This window comes from Pipra filicauda, unplaced genomic scaffold, assembly GCF_003945595.2.
Source record: "Pipra filicauda isolate LSUMZ 115617 unplaced genomic scaffold, ASM394559v2 scaffold102_size2360937_pilon, whole genome shotgun sequence".
Classification (NCBI taxonomy): Eukaryota; Metazoa; Chordata; class Aves; order Passeriformes; family Pipridae; genus Pipra; species Pipra filicauda.
Window position 1 is genome coordinate 768,439 of NW_024103463.1, and position 27,649 is coordinate 796,087.

The following is a 27,649-nucleotide window of genomic DNA, read 5'->3' on the forward strand; positions in this document are numbered from 1 at the left end:
GCTGGGGCTTCTGGGGGAGAGAGGGTGCTGTAGCTGTTGTCTGCATTGATCGGCATCAGGTGAACGTGTGAAACCTGGGCTTATTCTGTGTGTTTCCATGGTGTTTCAGTGCGCAGAGGAGACCGGAGCAGCTGGATCAGACCGCGGGCCAGCGGTCAGCGTCCCCCTCCCTGGCACAGACTGCACCCAGCTCCCAGAGCCCCCGGGAGATGAGGGGCCGGGGCCAGCCCGGACCGGCGGCGGAGGGGCCGCGGAGGACACTGCAGGTGGACGCCAGGAGCCAGGGCCCGGGGAGGTCTCCCTCGGTGTCGCCGGACCGGGGCAGCACCCCTACCTCTCCCTACTCGGTCCCGCAGATCGCCCCCCTGCCCAGCAGCACCCTCTGCCCCATCTGCAAGACGACAGAGCTCACCTCCTCCCCCGGCCAGCCCAACTTCAACGCCTGCACCCAGTGTCACAGCAAAGTCTGCAACCAGTGTGGCTTCAACCCCAACCCGCACCTCACCCAGGTAACGCCTCCTCTTCCTCCCGCAGCCCTCCCGGCCGGCTCGGGTGGGTGCTGGGGTGGCTGCCACAGAGGATCTTGCGTTCTCCAAGCACAGAAGTTGCACCTTTGCTTTTGGCAGCTGCAAAGCACTGACCAAAAGCAAGGGCTGTGCTGGTAATCAGGGAATAACTGTGTTAACCTGAGCTCTGATGAGAGGAGGGAGGTAAATCGGTTGGAGGGAATTGGTAGACCATGAGAGGGGTTCAGTCTCTGTTGCTGAGACCCCAGAACGCTTGTCTGAGGTCTGCGCTCTCAGAAGTGTCCGGAAGTCGAAGGACTTGACGGTGGGAGGGGAGGAGGGGGTTGCTGGCACCCCGAGGTGTCGAGCATCTCAAACCCTGACTCATCACAGGTGCTGATGGGCGAGTTTCAGGCAGCGTCACGCTGGGCGGCGGGAGGGAAGCGCCAGGAATCGTGCGCAACATGATGCGGCGCTGGGGAAGCGTTTTGTGGGATGTGTGAGATGGAGGCTCGGGGTTCCGGGGGCGGATCCGGCAGCGGCACCAAATGGGGGTGCTGGGGCTGGCTGGGGTGAGGGGCTCCCTGTGCCAATCTGTCAGGTCAGAGACCTCCACACAGGGTGGGAAGTGACATGGATGGTTTTTGCAGCTGTTAAGAGCCAAACAATGGGGATTCCTACTCTCAGGCTTAATAACAGAAACTTAAAGCCACTGTGCTGGCCCAGTTTATGACAAGACAGGATTTGGGCACTGAAGTCCCCTGGATACCCAGGATTTATTGCCAGTAGCCATTTCTGGTAAGCACATGATGCTTGCTCCTGACACCAGACACAACGGTTTGTAAATATCATTGTTTGAGAGAGAATCCAGCCTTCCAGTCCCTTTTTCCAATGGAACGAGAGCTGAGGTAGCTGACACTCCTGATACAGCAAGGTATAATTACCTGGCTCCTGCTTTTACCCTGCAGGTATTTCCCCCTGCAAAGGTCAATATAAGGTCTCAGACTGAGGTAGAAATTCAGGCTCCTGCAAGGAAATGCCATGGGCCACTTTTTTGTTTCACTTTCAAGTTTCACTTTTAAATACATGTGCCAAACATTTATTTTGTTGTCCAAACATTGCTTTGAAAGTTGACCAACTACTCTGAATAGTATCAGTTAACCAGCAAATAACCAAAGAGAAATGTACCATTTGCTCAGTTTCTGGTCAGCCTGGGTCTTGTCTCCTCTCTCTTGCCCCAAGAGCTTTCCCACGGTGGTTCTACCCCAGGTCTCTCCTACAGATGCTCATGTTTAAATGTGAGTGTGTATGGAGTTTCTGCTTAGAACTCTAGGCCATCTCTCTCTTGGCATCTCTAGGTTTTTGTGCCCTCTGAAATGTGATTGACTGTGGAGCATTTTTAAACATGAAATCAAAAAGTTGTACCTGAAATGGAAAAGGTGTGGGGTTTTTTTGTTTGTCCTGAGTTTAATATGCATTTCAGCAGCAAACAGCCTTATGAGTTGTAAGTAGGTCATTGTGGGAGCTGGGGGATGAAAACAGTTGTCCAAGAGAAGCACATTTGCAGCTCATGTTGGCAGCCTGTGTGATGGGCTGGCTGGGGGAGCAGCGGTGGTTGCTGCCTGGTTGGAAGTGTGACTCGCTTTCCTCAGCATCATTCCTTGTGCTGCTATTCCAGAGTCACACAGCGAGGTGTCTGAAGCAGCCTGGTGGTGTTACAGAGGAGTGATGGGAGGCAGCTTGGAGGGTGCTCTCTATCTTGATGGTGGGAGCTGGGTTGGAAGGATCTCCAGAGTGTCCAACCTCTGCTCAAAGCAGCAATCAAGGAAGGATCTCTGGGCTGTACCCCTTTGGGTTCCAGAACCTTCCAGGGATGGATGTGCTGGTCCCACCTGCTCCATCACCTGACTGCCCTCACAGGGAAAACATCCACCCAGTCTGGTCCCTCCAACCAGCAGGCGCTGCTGGGTGGCTGCACAGCTTTGCTAATGAGGGGCTGTATTTTCCATTTGCATTTCCTTATGAATGTATTTTCATGGGAATGGTTGATGTTGCCACTTTGTGCTGCAGTAGATAGGGATTTGTAACTTTTTTCTGCTTTCAAGGCTCTCTAGCAGGATTATATCATCAAAAATACTGCATTTTCTAAGGAAACCAAACCCAAGAAAACCAAAATTGTGTTTTGCTTGGTACCTCCTCTCCTGTGCAATCTGTGGGACTGCCAGAAACCATTGGCATAGTGAGGTGGGAGCTCCAGGACTGGTTTGGCATGATTTCTGAAACCATTTTGAGAGTCTTGTTTTGAAGCTTGTGTAAACACTTACTTTTCATGAGTCTTTTATATATACATATATGTGTGTGTGTGTGTATATATATATTTTATACACATGCTATAAAATAGCTTTTTATAATATATATAAAAATAAAGTAACAGACTTAGTGTATGAGCTGTAGTCCCTCATGCCCCACTGTTCTACTTACAATTCCAAGAGCAGGTTTTTCAGAGGAGGGTTAGCTGTACCTCCCAGCAAAACACCTTCACTTCATAATTAGGTGATACCTTCTGCTCAGAAGCACGTGAACTCCTTTTAAAGGCTATTTTTCTTTGCCTTTTGTGTTTTATCCCTTTTCAAGTGGCTTGATGGTCGTTTTGTCTTCAAGGCAAGCTATGAATTTCTGTGCTGACGAAGCAGTCGGCCTCCGTGGCATCTTGACTTGATCGCTTGCTGAGAAGAACAAAATATCTCGTTGGGTTTTTTCTTCGCTGTCTGTTTATTCCTTTGAGCAGCAGCTCGTTCTTGTTTCACAAGACTGGGCAAACAGAAGTTCCTGTCTGCTGCTGGTGTCACTCAATATTTTACATGTAGATAATCACATTCTTCCCTCTGTTCATCTCTGCGCGCCGAAATAACTGCTGTCATCGTTTTCAATTTGGTCGTGTGCTGGCGGGCTGCTTTCCTTGTTCATTCACTTATTCCTGAAGGTCAGTGCTCTTGCCATAGACAGTTATTTTAAGCAAGGGGAATTATCAAGCAGGGAGCCATGGTGGCACCATTAAAGACAAGGAGTTATTTAATAACATGGCAAAATCGAGCAGTTTGCTTACACTCCTGTGCAGGAAATAGGTTTTTGAATGGAGAGGTGTTATTTTTAGTGCAACGCTGCAGCTATAACATTCTAGTAGGATTTTTAATTTCTCATTAAAACTTTTTTTTCTACTTTTCCTCTGTGTTGTCTTCGAGGGGTTTTTTGGACAGCTTGTTCTGCAGGACTGTGCTGTCATCTCCTCTAGGGAGAATAGCTCAGTTTCAAACCAGTACAATGGGTTTAGAAAATCCTCTTTTTATACATCTTTTGCTTTGTTCCGCCGCTCCCGTGGCTTTCGCCTGACTGATCCTGCAGCATGTTCATCTGATTGGATTTGCTCTGTTTGGTATCATGAGGAGTAACCTGCAGGCATCCTTTCTGCCTCTCTGGGGTTTTGAAGTACCGCCGCACATTGCTAATTTGATAAATTAATTTCTTCTTCAGTCTTCTCTTAAAATTTGTTGGGCTCCTTTTAATTTGTTTTCTCCCCATCCTAAGTGCTAAACCAAAAACACGAGGAACTTGAGTTTGATTTTAATCAAGAGCAGTGGCACTGCATTAAAACATGTGCTTTAGTTAGAGCTGAAATGAAACTCAAAAAGGCTGGCTGCCTAATAGGTCTGCTTGAAACCATTTGGGATTATAGGAAATCTTTGCCTTCTGCCTTACATTTCTATTGTGCTTTCTGAAGTAGTGTTTATTAGATGCAGTTTCATCAGTATTCAAATGCACCACCCTGAATAAAAGGAACATATTTGTACATGTGTGTTCTTGACCAAATGCCTTTCTTTTTGAAGTCCCTGCTTTTGTCCCCGGGCCATTTTGATTGTACTTGCTGTATTTGTGACCATATTTATGATTGAGAATTGTAAACTTCAGTTCTGGCTCACTTTTTTAGCTCCACTTAGGGAGACTGAAGTGATTCTTTGTACTTTTTATGCCATGAATATAATGAATTATGAAATATTTAAAATATTTGAGAATAAATCTGTTCCCTATGTGCTCTGTGCCATGTAAGCTCATCACCAACCTTTGATCACAGCCCTTCAGCAAGCAAAACATAAAAAGTCTCAGGGAGGATTAAAAACTGCTGGTTGGTTTCCCAGCAGTGGTCAGGGTTGTTTGACAGGAAAAGAAAAATTCTCAGCAGATCCTGAGTTACCTGTGGCAAGAGGAGATAGCCACAAAAATCGTTTAAAGTTTTTAGATAAATGTTGAAATTGTATCAGTGGAAAATAGTCCATCAGCTGAGGAGATGAGACTGAAATAGTGTAAGTATTGTGTAGGGCTGTGTTTATCCTGCCATAACCTAACAGTAGATGGTTTTCTGCTCAGTAGTGTAAGAACATTTGGGTAAAGTGGAACAAAGAAGAAGAAGAGGAGGTAGGGGAAGCAGAGGGGTGACACAGTGCTCAGCAGAGCATCTCTGGTGGCAGGAGTGGGGCTCGTTGGCACTGGAGGGATGGCCATGGTCCAAAGCCTTCTCCAGCCTGGCTGTACCAGCAGGAGTGGTGCCTGCCCACAGCATCACCTCCAGCCATTTAGCAAATGACTGAAAAAACCCCAAATATTGAAATTATGAAGCTGTTCATACACTGCTTTTCTTAAGAGCCCATTTCTCATTTGGTTCACTGTCCCAATTTTACACCACAACGGTGTCCAATTTTCAGCAAACCCCACCATTTTTGTGAATTAAGGGCCTAATCTAAATTATTTACCCTTCAGGAGGCTTTGGCTTGGCTAGTGACCACTAGTTCAGTAGCACTGCAAGCCAAGGGCTGTGCTCAGGGTGCCAGGGGTGTTATTAGTTCTGCATTAAACAAATGGCTGTTACTAATGAACAGTAAATCCTCATTTCTTCCTCTCATCCATCTCCTCTCCTGCCGGTCATTCACTGAACATCCAAACACTTACAGGTCTCTGATGCTGTGTAAGCGTGGGCAAAATCCTCATGGGTGTCATTGCTTTTACCCTGGGGTCTAGGAGATGATTTGGTGGAAGTAGCTTGGTGCAGGTCACTCGTGGTCTGAGGTCACTGGAGCACAGCTGTAATTTATATTTCTGTGATTTCTGTGGCTTGAATTCATGTTTTACAATATGCTGTGCTCTGATGCACTGCCCTGTGTGTTAATGTGGTGGGTTTGGGGGTGGAAGCACCAAGGGCTGAGCAAGGAAGGACTGGATGAAAACAGGGATCTGCTTGCCGATAGATAATTAAATATGGTTTTGTGAGAGATTTGGTTTCCCTTGTCTCTCTCTGCCTTTTCCAGCAACGAGAGGAGTCCATCTCCTCTTTAGTTCTTCATTGAGAAGCTGCAGGGCAATGGTGGCGTGGCATCTACTAAATTTCCAAGTTTTCTCTGGGTGCATCAGCTCCGTGTTGGACGTAGCTTTTTGCAATGGGAGTGATGGCAGAGGATGAGCCACGATATTACATTTACACGGTCTCTTCTCTTACTGAACAGCAAAGCCAACCAGGATTTCTCCTGCCCTTGGGACCTCAATGACACTTTGTTTTCCTGGCCATGAAGCACCTCCAGTCCCAGCCGTTGACATGCGGCACCACATCTCCAGGAGGTGTTATTGTGCTCATGCACAAAGGCTGTGTTTAGAGGTTATAGTTCCCTCTCTTTTTAAAGAATGAGTGTTGAAAAAAACTGTTTCTCTGGTCTGACATCCCCTGGGGCATTTCACACCCTGGTGTCCTGCTCATGGTGTCCATGGGTAACTGGGGAGGTAGGGCTGGAGGGTTGGCTCTGTCTGGAGGGTTGGCTCTGTCTGCAGCAGTCCATCCTTCTGGACACCTTTCAGTAAGTTCAGGACTGTGTTTTTTCCTCCTATGATCAGATCAAACCCCTGGACACCCTTGGGCAGGCAGGGTTTGTGTTCTGCGGTGTTAGACAGCTTTTTGCGTGTGTACGTGGTAGATTGCACCCTACATCCAGCCAGACCCCTGCACTGCTGAGTCAGATTGCCCATTTCAGAATGATTTCTCTTTTGAGATCATCCTTCTTTACCATATAGCTGTAAAAATAAATCTGTCGTTAGCATTACGTTGCAGATCTGGGAGCAATTTTCCATTGGATCAGGCTGCACAATGGGAGAGAAATAAGAGTTCTATTCCAATTTGTTCTTTGTTTTTAGCAAAGCTTCAGCCAGCAGTGACCTGCATCTGCAGCAGGCGATGCTGTTTGCAGGATCTGGGGCTTGCCATGCCTGCTGCCTTCTCCTAAGGATGCAGCAGTTTGGGCTGCAGCCCCCTGGGCAGGAATGCTTGGCCCAGACTCCTGCCACAGTGAAGCTCCCATCCCGATGCCCAGGGACAGCATCTGCACCATGAGGTGGGACCAGAGCTTGATGGGGATGTGCCCACTTAAGGAAGCCCTGCAGCTCTCCTCAAGAGCACCCTGTGAGCTAGGCACTAAAAATCTGCTCTTTGTGACTGCAGTGGATAGTCTGCATTTTTTGTGGTGAAAAAATATTGATAGGAACCTGGAATTTATCACCCTGGACCAACCGGTCACATGTGTGTGTATATTTCCCGTATTTCAGCCCTTCCTCACCATCACCCTTCACTTCTTAATCCTTTTATCCCTACACTGAGTGTCCCAGCCCTCTTGACATCCTGTATCTGCAGTGGTGCAGTGAAGGATGTGTCTGTTATCCCTTGGTTAGACTTCTATTTATTTCTGCTCTATCTCTTTTTTTTAATGGGGTGATTAACACTGGGTAAAACAACTCATGTGAAGCTGGAGAGCAGCACACTTGTCTTGCTGAGCCTTTCTACACAGAAATGGCTCGTTTGCCTTTTTGGTCCCTGCTGCAGCCCGAGCAGGAGCTTCTCCCAGCCGTCTGCAGGGACGTGCAGCTCGTCTGTTTGACAGATCACAATTTAAGTTGGAGCCCACGAAGGAAAGCTCATGAGTAATTCTGGCCGTTCCTCCCAGTGTGCCGCCTTTCGCTGCGCTCCGCGTGGATGATTCAAATAATGCAAAATGTCAAAAAATATCTTGGCTAAACGGTTGCTGGTGACTAAGGGGGCTAGTGTTGCTCAGGGTGGGTCCTCTCCACTGACAGCTGGCGCAGGAACTGTGGGAACACAGGAGGGGCTGTGGTGACGCCTTAAATTGTTCGGAGGGGATGGGAGAGTGTGGCTTCCCGCAGGCTGGAGCGATGCTGCGGTACAGAGGGGTAATTAAAACAACTGCAAGTAGAGAGGAATCCTCCCGAGGGATGGGAAGTGGCCTGCTTTCTGCTTGGCATCTTCTGCTGCTTGCTAAATACCAAGCCCAGCAAGCCGCGCGTGCTGAGCCGCCGCCGCCCTGCGCCGTCCTTCCCTCGGTACATTAAGTTACAACAAGCTGTTTGCTTGGACGAGACATGGTTTCCCTCTGGCTTTCAGCTCCCAGATCACTTTATCATTAAAAAGAAGAGCCAGCTGAGGATCAGAAGCGGTTGTCAAGCTTTCCAAAGCGGAGCGGGGTACTGAGTCAGAGGGTCCCTGTGTTTTTGAGAGCTTTGCTGTGCCTGCTGCTTGCTTTCATTTCACTCCCCTGAACATCCCCAGGCAGAGCAATAAGATCCTTTACAGCCTATGGTGGTGGATGGGGATATTTTGCTCACATGGATGCTACTCCAGGTTTTCTCACTGGTGAAGCACATGAAATCACACATGTGGTTGAGTGTCCCTCTGCATCCCGCTTACTGCACAGGCAGTATCCCAGAGAGCAGGAATTGCACAGGGCTTTATAGCCCTTGCTTGTGTGGTCTGGTTTGCAGTGTGTGCTGGTGCTGGAACACTGCGCTGCCTCCAGGAGCGCTTAGGGGGAAACTTCAAGAGCTTTCAGTGCCTTGATGGGGATTGAGTTAATCCTAGCTGAATTCATTCCTATTTACTGTCTTTCTGCAAGCTGCAGAGAGCAGGGTGGTTATAAGGAAGGGTGTCAGACACTCCACCCTGGCACCCACTCTGTACCCTGGGGGCTGCATCTCTGGTGTAGGGGTGCCTGGTGGGAGAACCCCAGTGAAGGAGGAGATGTTGTGACATGGCTCTTCCCACCGTAGCTGGTAGTGACATATGAGGTCCATCTGGTCCTTAAAGACAGAGGTGGTGGCATCTCATCAGCATCTCTTGTAACCTGAATTTAGCTGATCAGCATTGCTATTTATAGAGCTGTGTGGGCTCCCATCACCAGAAACCAAATTGTTTCTTCCTGACCTGTCTCTTGTCTGTCTCTTGGCCGTGGTCATGTTTAGGTGCTAAAAAGCAGACTTCTGAAAGTGAATGCCTTGAGGTGCTTGTGGGACAGCAGTTCATGCCTGCAGAGGTGTTCCTCCCCACCTTAATTCAGGCCTTGCTCCCAGATCTCACCCTCCTGCTGTACCCAGCTCCTCTTCTCAGAGACATAACAGACGTCCCTGCTCCTGGGCAGCCCAGATCTGAGGGGTACAGTGCTAATGGACTGTGAAAACTGGTTATTTTAACTCTGATTGAAATGCTGTTTTTTCTGGGCTGCAAACCTTTTGATCAAGGACAGCCGAAGGGTGGGATGTTTCCGTTCTGGAGTCAGTTTGTGTTCTAAATAGGCTGTGCCGCTGGCGTGGCTTTCTGCTCTGAGTAAATCAAAGCCAAGTTGTTGGAATGGCTCAGTAGGGAAATCCAGAGAGTGAGATGTGGCCTTAATGGGGTGGGAGTAGACTATGCAGCAGGTTGGTGGGATTAAAGGTTTGTCAGAAGGAGTTAAGGCATGGACGTAATATTGCACTATACCAGCTGGAAGTCAGTTTGGAAGACTGAATGGCCAGTGTGTCCCTCCCCTTCCTCCCTTGCCCCCTGCCCTGGACACTTTGCCCATCTCTTGCATCCTAATGAAGCCCAACTGCTTGTGCAGCAGCCTTACAAAGAACCCCCAGGACGGGAAGAAGTGTGAACATTGACATTTTCCTCCCTCCCCAGCTGTTCTGCTACCCCCTTGCTATGTCCAAGCCGTGGGGGCAGACTGGCCAGACCCTCGAGTTGGAGACCTCCTTGGAAGAGACCCGAGTGGCGGGCAGGATAGATGTGCCCATCAGTCTTATGGAGAGGAAATTTTGTGCCCACCTACCTCTGGCCGCCCTCTCCCCTTTCTGATGAGCACGGCACAGTATTCCCATTAGGCGGAAACAGAAGCACAAACACTCGGGCTCATCTGTTCAGCAAAGCCAAGATTATTCTGAATCATCCGACATCCTTATCAGGGCGCTCCAGCCGGCGCTTGCATCAGTCACAGCGCGGGCTGGCGGAGTCGGCGGCAGCGCTCGGCCCGCTTTAATTGCCACGAGCCAGCAGCTATTTGAAGCCCTGTCCCCAAAGAGCAAACGGGCTCGTCACTGCGTGGAACTCGGCTTTGCAGGAACCGTGGGATCAGCAGGCGTTCCCTGTTGAAAACCTGCTAGGGGTGCATGCGAAGTGCAGCAACCAGCTGGGCGTGGTGGAATGGGCTTGGATCTGCGAGTGGGAGCTCCCCTTGGGATTCTAGTTTGGGGATTTTTTTTTCCCCCTAATTGCAGAGTACCCTGATGCCTAACAGGCAGGGAGGGAAGCTGGAAAGGCTGTGTCCCTGCGACTCCTCAGGTGTGAGGTTCCTCCAAAACCAGCTTTGTCATGGCTCTGAGCTGCACGTTTGTTCTGTTCTCTCAGGTGTACCATGTTGTCTTTACTCCCTGTGAGACATCTCATCTCTCTCCTGATCTCCTGGAAGGCACTGCCTGCTGTGTTCACCTCTGTTCTCAGTGTGACGCCCAGTAGATAAAATACCAGGTCTAGTGGAAAAGTCTGGCTGAAAACTAGGTGGTCTGTACTAAAATTACTCTGGGGACCTGAGGAAGGGTTGAATTACCTGTGTTTCTGGATTCTTCAGAAATAAGGAGCATACATATTGTGGGAGAAGCCTGTCCTTGAGCTCACCTGCCTCTGTTCTGCCCGCATACTCTATGTATTGCAAAACCTTTGGAGCTTTGAGAAAAGCGAATACCCTTGGTGTTTGATGGAGCACAGCATGCTAATGCAAGACCAGCAGTGCTGGGATCTATCCCAAAAGGTGAAGCCCAGTTAAAGTGAGCCCTTGTGCCTGGGCATGGTGCTGTCATCTTGTCTTAGCACCTGCTCAAGGGACCTTTGGCAGACTGGGGCATGAATCCCCATTTTTGTTGGAGTCCCAAGTCAGTATGGAGATGCTGGGCCAGGCCAGCTCATACCTTTAAATCTGTTTTTACACATTCTACCTTATGTTCTGACCTGCCATATTAATTTTCCAGCTGATATGATTGTGGCTTTCAAATTGGAGAGTGTGTTGAGAACTATCCCCAAACAGGCATGCTGCTGCTGCCATCTGTCTTTGAGCTGCTTCTGGGATCCCACTATTGGCTCTCAGCAGACAATTGTTATTGCTTTATTGACTTCAGAATTAAAAAAGTCCAATACCTTCTGAAATACTCTTTTCCATAACTAGGTGCTAAATTCCTGTTGACGCCTGGGATACGTATTGAAATAATAATAATGATAATAATAGTGCTTTATGCAGATCCTGAGCATGAAGTTTTTGCAGTTCTGCCCCCAAAAAAGTCCGATAATCTGATGATTTTGAAGGACATGTCATTTGGAGGGCTCTGAAGAGCTTCAGCACCACTGCATTAAGGGATCTCCAAGCCATGGCACCCCACCAAGAGCCAAAATTGGGTGATACTGTTTGTAGAAAGTGAAAGCTTCAGTGCATTTTCTGATAGTTTTGGCCAGCACAAGGTGTTGCCCCAAGTCCCGCTTCTTCTCCAGCTGACCCATTTTCCTATGTCCTCCTGTGCCACCCAGCCTGCATCCCACTGGGAAGCAAAGGTCTCAGCACGGTGAGACCCTCTCCCTGTGTGAGTCGGTCCCTGTGCACCGAAGAGCAGCACTGCCCAGGTGATGTTGGCCATGCACCGTGTGCTCTGTCGCATCCCAACTCCTGCTGCATCCCATGATTCAGACCTGCTTCTCCTTTTCTTTCTCTGCAGAGTGCCAGGAGTCAGCCCACGCCAACAGACACGGCTGTGGGCAGATAAAAGCTTATGGGAAGGTGGTGTTTATTTGGATGGCAAATGTTCTCCCCCCCTCCGGGTGCACGGATCCTGCTGCTTCCTCCTTGCTGGCCAATCCATCCCTTACCTGCCTGGTTTAAGGCAGTTTGGGGCTGATTGCTCGCAGTCAGCATGGCTCCCACTGTTCAGCTGGAGGTTTTGATGCACAACACTTGAAAATCAGAGGCAAGACCTCTCCAGCTGAACCTCTGAAAGTGGAGGGAGCAGCGATCCCTGCTGCTGTCTTACCTGCAAAAAATGCCCTGTAGGTCATCAGAGTCAGTCCCATGGCTGGTAATTACAAACAAGTCGCCTGGGTTTGCAGCCAGGGCTTGAGGACAAAATTTATTGTTTCCCTGCAAAAGTGGTTTCTAATTGGCATTGGAGCAAATCGAAGGGGGGTGAAATCAGTGTGAACTGTGCAGTTTGCTCCTCTGTAGTTTCCTTGCTGTCTGGACGGACATGGAGCACTGCAGCTGGCATTGCCCATGTGCTACTGCTTGGAGATTGTTCAAAGAAAAGCTAAGAAGTCCCAGAAGGTGGAGAAAAGATTTGCTTCAGCAATTTTTTTTAATTGTGGTTTTGTTTTGTTTTTTTTTTTACCTGAGCAATTTCTATTTGCATTTTTTTTTGCCTTCTGTAGCAGTTTCTTGTCTTGTCATCGAGGACTTCACCCCTCATTTGAGCAGAGCGAAACTGGCTTTTGTTGTAAGCTTGCCTGGGGTGTTGAGTTGGGCTGAGGGGTCCTAGGCAGGTTGCTCTGTGGTGATCCTCTGAGCCCCCCTTCAGAAGGGCTGCAGAGAGCTCCCCTAATGGGATGACTTTGCATTTTGGCTAGGGTTATGATAGAAGAGACAGTCTTTTGACTGGGAGGATCCTTTTTCATTAAGAGTTTATTCACCTTGCCGGTGTATCAGTTCAGATCTCCATGGCAATGATGACTTTAGATCAGCAAGCAAAAAAATCATAAAATTGAATCCTAGAATGGTTTGGGTTGGGAGAGATCTTAAAGACCATGTTGTTCCAAACCCCCTGCCCTGGGCAGGGATACCTTCCACTAGACCAGGTTGCTCCAACCTGGCCTTGAGCACTTCCAGGAACAGGACATTCACAGCTTCTCTGGGCAACCTGTGCCAGGGCCTCACCACCCTCACAGTAAAGAATTTCTTCCTAATATCCAATTTAAACCTGCTCTCTATCAGTGGGAAGCCGTTCTGCCTTGTCCTGTCACTCCAGGCCTCATCCAAAGTCCTTCTCCAGCTCTCTTGGAGCCCCTTTAGGTACTAGAAGGGGCTCAAGGTCTCCCTGGAGCTTTCTGTTCTCCAGGCTGAACAACTCCAACTCTCTCATCAAATCATGATTTGAATGACCAATTTTAATCTTGCTTTGCAACTACCTTTTTTTTTTTTTTTTTTTTTTTTTTGAAGACAGTGTGATTGCTCTTGTAGACTGGCTGGCAAATGCAGCAGCCTCATCTTCACGGGTAAAAAATAGCTATAAAAAGCCAGTTAAAAGTGATGTGGCTCTACAGGTATCTGTTCAAATTCTAATTGTTCATGGATTTTTGTGTTAGAATTGGCATTGTTTACTTAGTAGATGATGACTTATGAGCCAAGTCCAGGTGCATTTGGATAAGGGTAGGAATTCCAACACAGAAAATCTATTCTAGTTCATTTAAATAGGTGACTAAACAAGCTGTTTCTGGTGTTTATGGCTATACTTGTAAGATCTTTTCAGGTTCCATGGCCACCCAAGTGGGTCTTGCCAGAAGAAGGTGAGACAAGAGGTGTGTCTGGAGACAGGTACTCTGGAGGCAGCTTTGTCAGTGCCATGCAAGGCTGAGCTCCTTTCCTCCAAAGCTGCCTGAGTCGCTCCTAAAAGTGCAGAGAAACTGCACCTGGGAACACAGAAAACCATTTGCTGGGTCTGAGTTCATGGAGGTGCAATGGAGCCCCATGGGAGGTCATCACCAAGAGTTCTGCAGTGTAAAGCTGGTGGCAGTCACTTCTAGGAGACATTTTACACATCGTGGTCTTGGTGCCAGGACGGGCTCCCATGGATGGATGCCTTCAGCAGGGAAGCTGCTCTCAGGCTGTTTTTACTGGATAAAGCTGTGCAATGTCTGTGGTCTGTAGGACAGCAAGTAATGGACTTAGACTGCAAGGGAGATTTAGGTTAATATTTTGGGAACGTTTCCTAGCAGTGAAGATGGTTAAGCAAAAGCCCCTTTATTCCTCCTTTCCCTCCTCCCCCCAGTAAATCCACAACTGATGCAAAGTTTTTTAGACCAAATTAGACAAACATCTGTTGTCAGCAATGCAGACTTGTTTGATCCTGCCCAGGCCAAGGGATGGATCCAAAACCTTTCAGAGGCCATTACAGCCCTCTCTCCCTGCTGCTGCAGGACATCAGGGCAAAATCCTGAAGCCTTTAATATGGCTTTGTTGGGACAAAGCAGCAGCAGGATGCAGGAACTTCTACAGGAGAGTGAGGAGCGTGGCAGGGAAAGGCAGTGCAGGGTGCCCAAGCTGGAGGAAACCCACCCAGTGCCTCTCCTCTGCTTGTCAGAGAGGCCTAAAGATGCTCAAGGTTTGTGGTAGGGCCCCAAGCCCTGTGGGAAAGCCTCTTGCATCCATCTGGGGTCGCTGGAGCCAGGAGGTGGTCTGTGGTTGATAGAACAGTTTTCACAAGCTTTCTCAGTGCTGTGGTTTGTTATACCTCTACTGTGGGAAGGGGGCTGCCTGGGATGGCTTTGTCAGGGGGTTAGGATTAATCCTCCTTCTGGACACCTTCCAGGTTGTTCTCTTGGGTCTCTCCCATCTGAGCATGGTAAGTCCTGGCTGGGTGGGACCTTTCCTCCCCTTGACAGTGCTCCTTCCCCTGCCTCCTCCACAGCACCCTGAGTGTTGTCCCTCATGATAGCCCCTCCATCCTCCAGGCACTGCATCCTGCTGTGCCTCACTGCAGCTCTTCAGCTCAGTCACTATCATCTAATGAGATTCCTGGACAAACCAGTACAGCCAGCTTCCAAGGAGGGCTGTGTGGAGCACCCATCTGTGTCCAGACCCTGAACAGGACAGGGGGATGTGCTGTGGCTGTCTCCTTCCAGGTGCACACCCAAACTTTGTGCCTTTTTAATTTGTTCCATATTCGCATCCTCTGAGCAGCACAATAACCCAAATGAAGGTCTGGGCTGTCCGAGGGGTTTCAGGGAAGATCAGACCTGCCCTGGGCAGCCTATTGCTCTTCTGGCCAGTGTTTAGTACCCAGCCAGGGTGTCTTGGGATAGTGGCATCTGTTTGCATTTCCTTTGCTGCAGCCATAGATTTGTGCTTCACAGATTGTGTGGCTAGCTGGATTATAAATTATTCATGGCAGGCAATTTATCGTGTTTATCTGGAATAATTGAGCAATTAAGTCTGTTTAGGTATGTAAAAAGATTATGCAATGGCTTGTCTATCTTCAGGCCTTAAATTCTGCAAGAGCATTTGTTACATATTTAATCCAGAATAACAAAAAAAAAAAAAAGGCTGAAGATACACTCTACTTTGATGCACTGATCCACTACAATGTGTTTATTCACACAAGTTTTTTATTCCAGCAGCTTCACTTATAAATACAACACTGGCCCAGGATAAATGAGACTTAACTTGGCTCCTTCAGTCTGGGGGAAGTGTGAGGCCATAACACCAGGGCTGTGACTGTGTCTCTGAAAATACTTTGGGCTATTTATGCCAGCACCAGGATTGTCATTAGTGTTTAGAAACCTCCATCCTGGGCGCGTAGGTCAGAGGATCGAGCTCCTCTCCGCCCTCACTGCTATGCAGTACTCAGATGTTGATGCTGTCCAGGTAATCATCCTCAGTGCAATCACCCAGCACCTACAGGATGGACAAGGGATCAGACCCAGCCAGCATGGGTTTGGGAAGGGCAGGTCCTGTCTGACCAACCTGATCTCCTTTTATGATCAGGTGACCTGCCTGGTGGATGAGGGGAAGGCTGTGGTTGTGTCTGCCTGGACTTCAGCAAGGCCTTTGACACTGTCTCCCACAGCATACTCCTGAAAAGGCTGGCAGCCCATGGCTTGGACAGGGGCACTGTGCTGGGTTAGGAACTGGCTGGAGGGCTGGGCCCAGAGAGTGGTGGTGAATGGTGCTGCATCCAGTTGGAATCCAGTCACTAGTGGTGTCCCCCAGGGATCAGTGTTGGGCCCAGTTCTGTTTAATATCTTTATTGATGATTTAGATGAGGGGATTGAGTCCATCATCAGCAAATTTGCAGATGGCACTAAGCTGGGGGGGGAGTGTTGATCAGCTGGAAGGCAGGAGGGCTCTGCAGGGGAACCTGGATAGGTTGGAGAGTTGGGCTGATTCCAACGGGATGAGGTTCAACAAGGCCAGGTGCCGGGTCCTGCACTTTGACCACAACAACCCCCTGCAGCGCTACAGGCTGGGGACAGAGGGGCTGGAGAGCAGCCAGGCAGGAAGGGACCTGGGAGTTTGGATTGACAAGAAGCTGAACATGAGCCAGAATGTGCCCAGGTGGCCAAGAAGGCCAATGGCATCCTGGCCTGTGTCAGGAACAGTGTGGCCAGCAGGTCCAGGGAAGTGATTCTTCCCCTGTACTCAGTGCTGGTGAGGCCACCCCTGGAGTGCTGTGTCCAGTTCTGGGCCCTCAGTTCAGGAAGGGAGCTGGGGCTGTTCAGCCTGGAGAAGAGGAGGCTCAGGGGAGACCTCCTCACTCTCTACAACTCCCTGCCAGGAGGTTGTAGCCAGGTGGGGGTTGGTCTCTTTTCCCAGGCAACTGTCAGCAAGACAAGAGGGCTCGGTCTCAAGTTGTGCCAGGGGAGGTTTAGGTTGGATATTAGAAAGAATTTCTTTACACAGAGGATGATCAGCCATTGGAATGGGCTGCTCAGGGAAGTGGTGGATTCTCCATCCCTGGAGATTTTTAAAAAGAGCCTGGATGTGGCACTTAGTGCCATGGTCTAGTAACCGCAGAGGTGTTGGATCAAGGGTTGGACTCAATTATCTCGGAGGTCCCTTCCAACCCAGCTGATTCTATGATTCTATAATGCGAAGTTTGGGGTGTGAAAGGACCTCTAAATATTCAAGAGTGTTTTGTTTAGTCCCTGAGCTACAGCCATTATCTCCCATTGCTTTAATTGTCCAGAAGAGTTCCCCAAGGAGCCAGGAGCTCATGGGCAAGGCTGCAACAGGGACTACTCAGAGCTGATTAAATGTGAGCCTTGCAGTAAATGGATGATTTTATTCTGTGTTACTAATAGTAAACTGGGCTGCTTTTAAATTAGTCTGTTATGAGTCTCTGTTTACTGAGAGCAGCCTGTGCTCTTTATAGCATTATAGCTGTGAATTGCATCGCTGCTGCACAGGGCACCCCGAGAGGCCCCGTGGCCTCATGTATTCCGCTGCTTTGGGCAGGAGGTGCCAGAGAATGGAAAGTTTTGAGCTCCCCTGCTCCCTCCCAGGCTGCTATTTTAGTTCCGCAGGAGACAATGAGTGAGCAGGACCGGAGGCTCCTGTTACTCGGGACGTCCGTCCTTCTGCTGGCGGCAGGGCACGGGAGCAGCAGCAGAAAAAGGCAAAGCAAGCCATTAGGCTTTCCTTGGCCGAGAGGGCTCCCGTGGAAGCCCCGCATTACGGAGCGGGAGGGACCTGGGGCTGCACTTAGAGCACCTCGGCGTGCAAAGCTCGGGAGGTTAAAACCCGGGGTGAGCTCTCTGCCATGCTCCCTGCCCGGGCCCAGGGCACAGCATCCTCCCAGCACGTACAGACGTCCAAACCTTTCATGCGCTCCTGCGGACGGGGAACAAAGGCTGTCTAAACAGGAGCTAGTGAGGCAGCAAATCGCACAAGAAACCTTCCCTAATGAACTGGAAGGACTTGTCCCTTCGCCTCGGGCGGCGGCACTGCCGGCGTGCTTAGCTAGTCAGCGCCTTGTTTGGCGGGGGGACCCGCGCTCCCGGGGGGGGAGCAGAGGAGCAGCAGTGGGTCTGGCGCTGGAAAGGTTTCCTCTGCCCGTCTACTCCTCTCCGCCAGCAAGGGAGAGTAGTGAAGGAGGGGATGCTCTCACTTCCCGGGGAGCCAGCGGCTCCATCGCTGCCTTAGCCATGGGGAATGCTGCCGGGGAGCACCGTCCTGCCTGTGACGGCGGATCGAGGTTAGTTGCAAAGCTGTTGGGCATGCAGTTCTTTCCTTTGATCGTTTGCTTCATCCCCGTGTCGGTGGCTGCGTGGCGTGGGTAAAAAACGACCGAGCAGCAAGGCACAGGAGCTAGAGGTCGCTTTTGAAAGCCAGAGGGTCTGCAGTGGAGGCCAGTGCTTCCTGCCACCCTTTGGGGAGAGGAGATGTGCTTGAGCAGCCTTGGGTTGGTTCAGGGAGCGCTAACCAGAGAAAGGAAGCTGGTGGAGAAGTGACTCATAGGATGAAATGGCACTGTCTGATTCCGCAGCTCGATTCTCTGGACAAACGCGGTTTCCCATCTGTTATTTGCAGAGAGGGAGATGAGTTTGGGGGTTGGTTCCTCTCGCTCGCCAGCAAGCGAGCAAGTTGATTATTTTCTGGCAAGCATTAGCAGGATGATTACTGATGGCTCCGGTGGCTTCCCTTTCTGAGCAGGAGTGCCAAGGACTGGATTTTATTTGTATTGAGATGTTTGAAGATAAAAGATGAGCATAAGGTGGCCTTTTTCACAAGTGTCTCGGTGCCTCAGTGACCAATTCCCCTGTCAATTAAGTGCTGAAACACTCCTAATTGCACATTTTCTCTGGAGCCCTGGGTTCTCCTCAAACTGTGCTTTAGATTTGGACCAGGAAGCTTCAGCCCACGCTGCCTGCATGTTTGCATCCGCCTCCTCTCCACCTGGATGCAGGCGTGAATTCTGGTGATGTCTTGACATGCAGCATGGCCCGGGGCACACAACAGCTCCCGCACCCTGGGCTGCTCGTGGTCCTCCAGAGGCACCTCAGGAGACTCCATCTCCTGGTGTTATCCATCCCCCCCCAGCTTGGACCCTGGCTGGTACACCACATGGCAGCCCTCCCACAGGATGTTTTGCAGGCTCCTCACTGCATTTGCACACAGGCTGTGCACTGATCCAGACAACAAGGGCTGCTTTTCCTACCCTCCACACGCGAGTTCTGTGGCAAACTGTCCCTGCACTGCTGGAGGAGAAATCAGCAGTAGAATAATGGAATCCTAGAACCTTGGAATGGTATGGGTTGGAAGGTACCTTAAAGATCATCTAGTTCCAACCCCCCCACCATGGGCAGGGGCACCTTCCATTGGATGAGATTGCTCAGGGCCCCATCCAACTTGGCCTTGAACACTTCCTGGGATGGTTTAGTTCTGCTTTAAAACACAAACCCCTAAGTTCAGAATAAGACATATATTGGTGTTTGTTGTGTGCTCCACCAGCCAGTCTGAGATGGTGTGGGAAAACGGTACCTTTAGCTTTTTCCATCTGCATCAGAGCTGCATCAGCAGCTCTTCCAGGATTTGCTGAGCTTTCCCTGCTCTCCTGCAGCCATTACCACCTCATGCCTTCCCAGCAGTATCCCAGCTCCCCACCACAGCTTGCTGTTCCCTCTGTTCTCTAGCCGAGGGCTGCCTTTTAGCACTGCCTCTTCCCTTGGATCAGGATGTTGTTTAATTGCAGAGTACGTGGCTTTGCCAAATTTCAGCACGACAATGTAAAACACAAGACGTGCCCCTGGAGAGCTCTTCCGGGGTGGATCCGGGAGGCACGGAGGGAAGGGACATTTTGCTGACTGGCTGATTTCGTGAGACAACAGTTCTTCATCTGCAGGCAGAGCTGCTGAGCTGAAGACACTTAAGGACACTCTCAGGCAGGGCACTGGCAGCTCTCGAGAGAGGCCGGGCTGTTGCAGTGTTCCTCCAGGATAAGCCAGGAGCAGCCATTAATGAAACCCTTCTCCATCCAGTCAGTGATCCTGGTGTTGAGCCTCTCTATTAGCCTGATTAGCACAGTACCTTCGTTACCCACTTCCAGCTTGGGTTATTTTTATGCCTGCGAAAGGCAGAGGAGGGAGCTGTGACCGTGGCCTTGGGGTGCATCTGCTGGGGAGTGGCTTCCCCTGGGGGGGCTCTGGGGCAGGGACCACTCGGGGCTCTTAGAGTTGAAGAGCTGCTACCAAAGGTTCACTGTCGTGCTCTTCCCAAATATTGTGGAGTATTAAATACACATGTTTTGGACAGCTCAGAGAAAACCCACGCTCCTTTTCTCCTCTGATTTCCCATGAACTTGTCTTCTTGTTTTTCTGGTTGTTGTGCATCCCGTTGTCTCGCTCCAGAGGAGGAGCACGGGTTGTATCCTCTGCTGAACAAAGCTCCTTTTCTCTGCCCTGTTCAAACTGGTTACCCTTGGGTGGGATTGATCACGCTGGACTCGAGATGACTTCAGAGCTGTTCTTCCCAGCCTAAAATAATTGTTTAAAACAAGTCAGATGGACTGTGCCCAGTGGCCTCCTCTGACATGAGGTTGTGTAGCCTTTGCCATGTAGACCTTTGTCGTGACACAAGGTCAATGGCTTTGGCTGCAGTGAGATGGTGTAAATGGGTAGAGCTGCTGAGGAAGAACTGTTCAATCTCAAGTCTCCAAAGTCTTAAATACGATCATCTAAATATGGTGTCTCCTATCCTTTTTGGTTTTGTTATTTTTCTGTAGTAGAATAGCATCCTGGGTGACCTCCAAATGGTCCAAAATAACCAACCCTCAGCAAAGACAAAATTACTCTATATTATAATCCTAAATTTTGGCTTGAAAATATCTTGGATGTTCAGTTATGAAGTTTTTCTGCTTACAGCACTCATTTTAAAGCTTCTACCCACTGCAAAGGCTGAACTCGATACTTGAGATACTTCTAGGTCTGTATTGTCTTACCTCGGGAGAACAAAACAACCTGCACATAACCAGCTCTTCCTCACATCTCCTGGTAACAAATCCTGGGGACAGGCTATTTTCACATAGTTTCCTAAAATAGGTGGTGTTAGAATAACTTTAAAGGCCTTATAAACTCAAGCTGTCTCTATCATTTCAGATCGTTTTTAAATGGGTGTTTTTCTAGAGGGTTCGGAAGCTGCAGTGCACAGGGAGAGATTTTGGTCCCCCTTATGTACCTGTGCAAAACCCTGCTCTGCAGAGGGTCAGGATCTAGCCCATCAGACCTGTAATTTTATATATATATATATATATATTTGCTGAGCTTTCCCTGCTCTCCTGCAGCTATTATATATAAAAAATACATATCAGTGTTTAAGCCTGCCTGGGCGCAGCCAGCACGTGCTGTGGATATTCCTGTTACAATTTTTTTTTAAGGAAATGCTGATTGGAAAGTTTTCATTCCTAATGGGATTTGCAGATGGTTGGTGCTTACAGGACTGCATCAACAGGGGGGAGGCACATCTGGCAGCTGTGACCCCGCAAGCACCGCCGCTTGCTGACCCATCCATGCACTGGGGAATAACAAGATTTGGGAGGGGGTTTTGAGGAATATACTGGGGTGTTGGAGGGGTCTGCAGTGGGAAGGGTGAGACTGGTGTTCGTGGGTGTGTTGGGCACTGCATGCAGGGCTGGGGCAGGTCAGGTATTGGATGCAGACATTCCAAATGTCCGTAAAAAATTGGATGGTTCAAGCAATCAAAGTTTTTGAGATCAGAATGAGTATAAAAAAACCTATAGATGAAAGGCCTGCAAGCTTTACCTCCCTGAGTCTTCTGCTGAGCCCAACAGCATGTGTATAATTTGTTTTAATGGTTAGAAACATCTGCTGTTAAAAGTGATGCTTAATATATTTGGCTTCCATTTCCAATCATTAGTTCTTTTTATGCCTTTTTCTGCCTAATTAACAACCTTTTAGTACCTGATATTGTTTCCACTGAATGTGCTGCTATATCGTAATCAAGTCACTTCTTAATCTTCTCTTTGATAAACGAAAAAGATCAACCTCTTCAATTCTCTCATTTCAAACATTTTGTGCATCCCTAGAATGACTCTTACAGATCCGGTCTATATCTCCCGCAGTGTTTTACTAATCTCCTTAAAATGTCGGTGTGGAACCGTTGAGGGCTCTGGAAAGAGCCCCTCGGTGCTGGAAGAGGAGTCTGAGCCACCTCCTCACTCCTACTTCTAGCTCCAGGCTTCCTGCACAGAGCAAGTGCGGGTTTGCCAGGCAGCAAAGACTCATCTTCGTCGATATTTCACATATGGGGGGCTGAACAGGGTAATCTTTAAGGTCTCTTCCAACCAAAACCATTCTGATTCTGTGGCTTTACCGAAATCCACCGTGTGTGAGTGGTGTTTGCCATAGTGAGCTGATGAATCAGCTGTGACACTGGTGAATCCTTTTTGTCCACCAGCTCAGCCAGGTAACTAGTCCAAAATACATTTAGCATATTCACAATTCATATTCTGTGGTGCTTTTTTTTTTTTTTTTTTTTTGTCAGCATGTCATACATTACTAGGTCAAAACACCTTTTGGACATCAAGGATATTGCTTCTGTGCATTACTAATATCAAATGTGCAGGGAATAAAATCAGGTTTGCTTTGCTGTGACCTATTTTTCCTGAAACCATGTTGACAGGCATATATATGAGTGTCCTTCAGTTCTCTGCCCTGTCTTTCTGCCTTGGACAGATGTCTGGCTCTCTGTTCCCTTCAGGCCATACCTTTGCCTTCTTGGATATTCAAGCAGAAGACTCTTCCAGACTTGTAATATTTCCTCTTAAAAAATGAACATCAGCACGCAGCAGTTTTCTTAGTTCTCTTAGATCTCTTGGATGCAAAATTATTCAGATCTGCCAAATTTAAATGTCTTCTGGTGCTGGTAGATGTTGTTGAATGTTCTTCTCAATTGCTAATAAGTTGGAAGCACTTCATCCTTATAATAAGTGTTATCCTGCTTGTTCCCAAATGTTCCAGGACAGTAATTACAGCATGTCCATCATATCTGCCTCATTGACAGCTCCCCCATCTCCACCCAGTGATGGACCCCTGTCCTTTCTAGGAAGAGCCTGGGTGTAAGTCTTTACTAATCCAACCCCTGAAAGCTTTCATTCGGTGGAGAACTGGGAGAATAGGACCCAAAAAGAGATGAAACTGGACTATTTGGTTGACCTGCATCACCATCCTCTAAACGCTCCTCTTCTTGCCTGCAGACTCATGGTGCAGGGAGAAAGTGCTCCAAAACCAGTAGAGAAGTAGGTGAAAGAATATGAAAAGAATCATTTATCCTATTACTTCTTCATCACCCAGGCTTTTCCACCCTCCTTTCTCTTTCTTGGGGAAAGGATCTTTGGCAAGATGACTCGGCCCTTCCTCTTTGCTATCTTCCCTCCAGCATCCTTTAAGTTGTCTTTGATGTGTGTAGCCCACACAGTGTGTCATCGGTTGCATCAGTGGAGGCCGGTCAGGCAATTTGTGATAATCCCAACTCAATTTACATTTCAAATGCTTGCTCTGGGAGCCCATCTCCCCACTGTATTCCCTGCAGCTTTCTCCTGCTCCTCAGGACAGATGTTCCCCAGCAGTTGCTCACCAAGTCACAGAGAGCAATTGGATGTTCCCTATCCCAATGGATAACCCCCTGGCTTTTTACTGTCTGGGTTGCAGGTTCATTGTGGAAAGTGAGAAAGCTGCAATGACCACCTTGTTCTCCAGCCCTGAGCTCAGGGAGATCCTGGTGGGCTTGTCCATGATCCATAGGCAGCTTGCCTGGCCATTGGACCCTGGCATGGTGCCTCCCAGTGCCCAGGTTTTCCTGCAGGAGCCTTGGCCAGGGGCAAAGTGGGCACTGTGTGTGGCACAGGGAGGGGATGGATCTCCTCTTCCCCCCATTTCAACCTCACCAGAGGGTCTTAAAGTGTGGGTAAGGAGATTATGTGGAGAGGGAAGATTTGAATTTCTTGCGTCTGAGGAACAAGAAGCTGAATAGAAAGGATTGGTTCTCCCTTAATTTGAGCTGATGGGGATGGTGGGCAAAGCTGATGGGATTTTGGTAGACACTCTCTTGAAATAGAATAGTGAGAAGAAATTCCAGGGGGTGTGAAAGCAAAAATAACGCAAGAAATTCTGGATGTCAGAAGAGAGACAGCAAGACCATAGAAAATTATAAAAACCAAAGCACTGTTTTCACAAACTAAATATAATGTGGCTCTTTTGGAGCAGCTTGGAGAAACGACAATGTGAAACAAAATTGCTGGGGAAAAGTCGAGGCTGCTTTTTCCTCGGCTCTGAGTGAAGGACTCGAGCGGAGGCTGGTGCAGAGAGTGGCGTGGGAGCTCAGCAAGCACAGTGAAGGGTGGGAAGAGCACAGAGCTGACATGCAGCCAGGATTGTAGGGTGTTAGGAAGAGCTCTGCTGGAGATGAAGGGGCAATGCAGAGCCTTGGCACCCAGCAGGTGCTGGGAAGAGAGGGAAAGGGGCATGGTGGGCAGGTGGATATTTGTTCATCCACACACCCTCCCTTAGTTTGAATCCATCTTTCCTGGTTGATTTGAATTTCCTCTGGTTTTAAAAGTTTATTATTTGAAGGCTGGGCTTTATGAGAGCCCTCCTGGGGAGGGGACCTGGAAGGAGGGCTCAAGGGCACACCTACATCTCCTCTTGAGATCCTGTCCCATCACGGGACCTGCCATAACACCCAACTGCATCTCTGCAGGCAGCTCCTTTGAGCAGAAAGAGGTTGAAGCATGCCTGTGGTTGGGGTGTAGGGGGAAAAACCCTGTGGCCAGGTCATGAATCACCTGTGCCTCCAGCCGCAGGACCAAAAGGCCTCGTAGAGCTGGAGCCATGGGGCTGGGTGAGGAGATTAATATCTCTGCAGCAGGGATTAAGCTGAGCCTTAGAGGTGATCCTGGAACGAGGAGATGGCTTCCTGAATGAAAGGCAGGAAAATCCACATCTCCTGCAGTGGGTGCCGGCCTTGGGATGTGCAGCCCCTGGAGAGCACAGGGGCTGGGAGCTGTTGGATGCTGCTTCTGCCTGGCTCTGGGTCTGCTTGTCCTGGTTGCTGCTCCAGTTTTTGGGAATGTTCTGGTCCTTTTTGCCACCTTAGTTGCTTGTCTTGGAGAACTGTTTTGCAAGCAGACCTGGCTGTCCTGCTGACTGTGCTGTATATTAATACTTGTGGAGCCACTGAGCATCCTGGTGATTCCTCGTGTGGAAAGGCTTGTACAGCCTCTTTAATTAACTTAATTCAGACATTAGTGTGTCACAAGGAACATCTCTCGAGAGGGGAAGACTTTCCTTTATCACCACTTAGCCAGGGAACATTATATTTTTCATTTGCATCCAAAAGTTCATCAAAAGGGCAAGAGTGAAAATTAACCCTTTGCTCCCTTTGCCTGCCTGGCAGTGAAGATGCATCATGCAAGGAGAATGCACTCCTGCTGTCCCTTACAGGGTTCCGGTGCCAGATTTTGGGGTGGGATATCACAACCACCACGCTGATTCCAGAAAAGCCATCTCTGCTGGCCCTGGAGAAGTGTTGGGCATGGCACAGTGGTGTTTCCTATGGGAAGCACTCAGAGTCTGAGGGGCCCTGGCAGTTTTCTGTGCTAGCTCTGGTCACCAAGCAGGAGGACAAAATTAGGCATTAGGGGAGGCGGGGGGGGGGGGGCCATGAGCCCCGGGAAAGGCCCCTTTCCCCCAGGGAAGGCAGGGCCTCATGGCTAGCAGTCACTTCACAGCAGAAGCCTTGGAAGCAGACCAAGGCTAATTAAAGCTGGCGTTCACGCTGTCGTGCTGTGCCGTGGGTACCTGTGACAGATGGGGGCTGCTTGCCCTGACTGCGAGATACTGGTAGTGAAGAACATGCTACCAGAATGTTTTTCAGGGGCTGATGGCTGGTTCCTATGGCTGCGTGGGGTCTGCTGGGGGGAAGCTGGGAGTGTGCTGGGGCTGCCTGTACCTGCCCACCGCTGACTGTCCGTGTCCTCTCCTTGTCTCACAGGTGAAGGAATGGCTGTGCTTGAACTGTCAGATGCAGAGGGCGCTGGGGATGGACATGACCACCGCTCCTCGCTCCAAGAGCCAGCAGCAGCTGCACTCCCCTTCGCCATCCCCCTCCCACTCCCCAGCCAAGCATCCGCCACCCTCGGGTCCAGATAAGACGCCTCCGGCCCCCCGCACCCAGCCACAAGAGCCACCCAAACCTCACCCCACCACGCCGCAGAGGGAACCGCACGGCCAAGGACAGCCAAAACCTCAGGAGGCAGCCAGGTCCTCCCCGCAGCATCAGCCAGCCAAGCCTTCCCCCTCCGAGCAGAGAAAGGCACCGGGAGATGTCGGGGCGAAGCCTGCAGCCCCGGCTCCCGGGGCTGGGGCACCGGAGCAGCCCCAGGAGGGGCTCACGGGGAAGCTCTTTGGCTTCGGGGCGTCCCTCCTCACCCAGGCCAGCACACTCATGTCCGTCCAGCCAGAGGCCCCCCCTCCGAGCCAGCCGTCCCCTGGCAAAGTGCCTCCAAAAATCGTCTTCAGCGATGCCAGCAAAGAAGCTGGTCCCAAAGCCCCGGGGGCACAGGGCCGGGCCGGTGCCGCACCGGCCGCGAAGCCAGGCAAGCCAGAGCAGGGTGTTAAGCCGAAGGAAGTGCCGAAAGCAAGGGTCTCGTGCCCCCTCTGCAAGGCGGAGATCAACGTGGGCTCCGGCGAGCCCCCCAACTACAACACCTGCACGACCTGCCGGCAGCAGGTCTGCAACATGTGTGGCTTCAACCCCACGCCTCACCTGGTGGAGGTAAGGGGGTTGGTGGGGGCGGGTGTCTCTTGGATTGAGGGTACGTGTTCTCTACTTGCTTAAAATGGAGAAAAGATGGTGTGTTTGCTTTCAAAGGTCAAAATAAACCTTTAAGAAACTGCTGAAGCCAAATCGTTCCTGGGGCACACCCCAGGGCCGTAGGCCATGGTCCTCCACCTCTTAGCAAAGACTTGGATTTCATGTATGTACACTGATTTCATGCTGGTTTCATGGCTGTTGTTGAGGGCACCTCTAGCAGTGCCCACTGCTCCCCAGAGGTGTCCAAGGGTACGGAAATAGGAACAGGTCATGCAGGTGCCAGAGTCACCAACAAGCATCCTCATCCTGGTGCTGTGGATGAATGCCTTGGCCAGACTTGAGATGAGGCTAATGAGGGATGTTCTGCAGGTCCTGCATCCTTGGATGGTGAGGGTGCAAGGAAAGTGGTATGGGGAGGAAAGTGTCAGGATGTCAGCAAGAAGAGCCTGGGTGCAGGGCAGGGGAATGGGCTGAGCATGGGATGGATGTGGGGATGCCCGCAGTGCTGTTTGAATGTGAATTGTGTGGGTGTCCTGCAGCCTGATGAGATGGAGTGCAGGCAGAGAAGAAGGCAGGCTGAGGTGGTCTGCAGTCCACCTAGTCTCACCAGCTGTAGTCGAGGATGTCTCTGAATTATTGTGCTGCCTACCCAGATCATCTTCCCAAGCACCAAAAGGGCACCTTAGCCAACTTTAGCAAGGGGAGAGGAGAGTGGTACAGCTGGGTCTCAGCTGGAGCATCCCTTCCACCTTGGAAGCTAGGGAGGGAGATCTTCCAGACCCTTGGAAAAGAACTCTCTTAAAGCCTAGACCCTCACCCCCTGCTTCACAAGTGATTTGAGACCCTGACCAGAGGAGGCCCAGGGCCTTGCTCCTGAAGTGCTGCATCTTGCAGCCAGTAAGACACGGAATCGATACCATCAGCACATGGAGAAGTTAATGAGAACTTTAAATGACCAGAAGTAGGATTGCTAATCTTGGCTCTGTTCCACAGCAGATAATTACATTTTATGTCCCTAGCTCCTCCCTGCAGTTTCAATTACACCCAGTAATTTTCTGTTCTTCTTGATGCTGCTGCTGCTGCTCACGGTCACGGTGGTGGTGGAGGAGAGACACTCTCTCAGCATGTGTGGAGGTGCAAACTCCCCAG

The 27,649-nt window shown here is 49.8% G+C and overlaps 1 protein-coding gene across 2 annotated transcripts in view; it reads left to right on the forward strand.

Annotated features, from left to right (window-relative positions):
* Nucleotides 1–27,649, forward strand: part of BSN (bassoon presynaptic cytomatrix protein) — a 93,734-nt gene that overhangs the window by 23,119 nt on the left and 42,966 nt on the right. For both annotated transcript variants that reach the window (XM_027732508.2, XM_027732589.2), the window contains exons 2-3: nucleotides 110–509; nucleotides 25,679–26,461. In XM_027732508.2, the coding sequence (XP_027588309.2) occupies nucleotides 110–509; nucleotides 25,679–26,461 (1,183 nt within the window). The remainder of the gene's footprint in view (nucleotides 1–109; nucleotides 510–25,678; nucleotides 26,462–27,649) is intronic.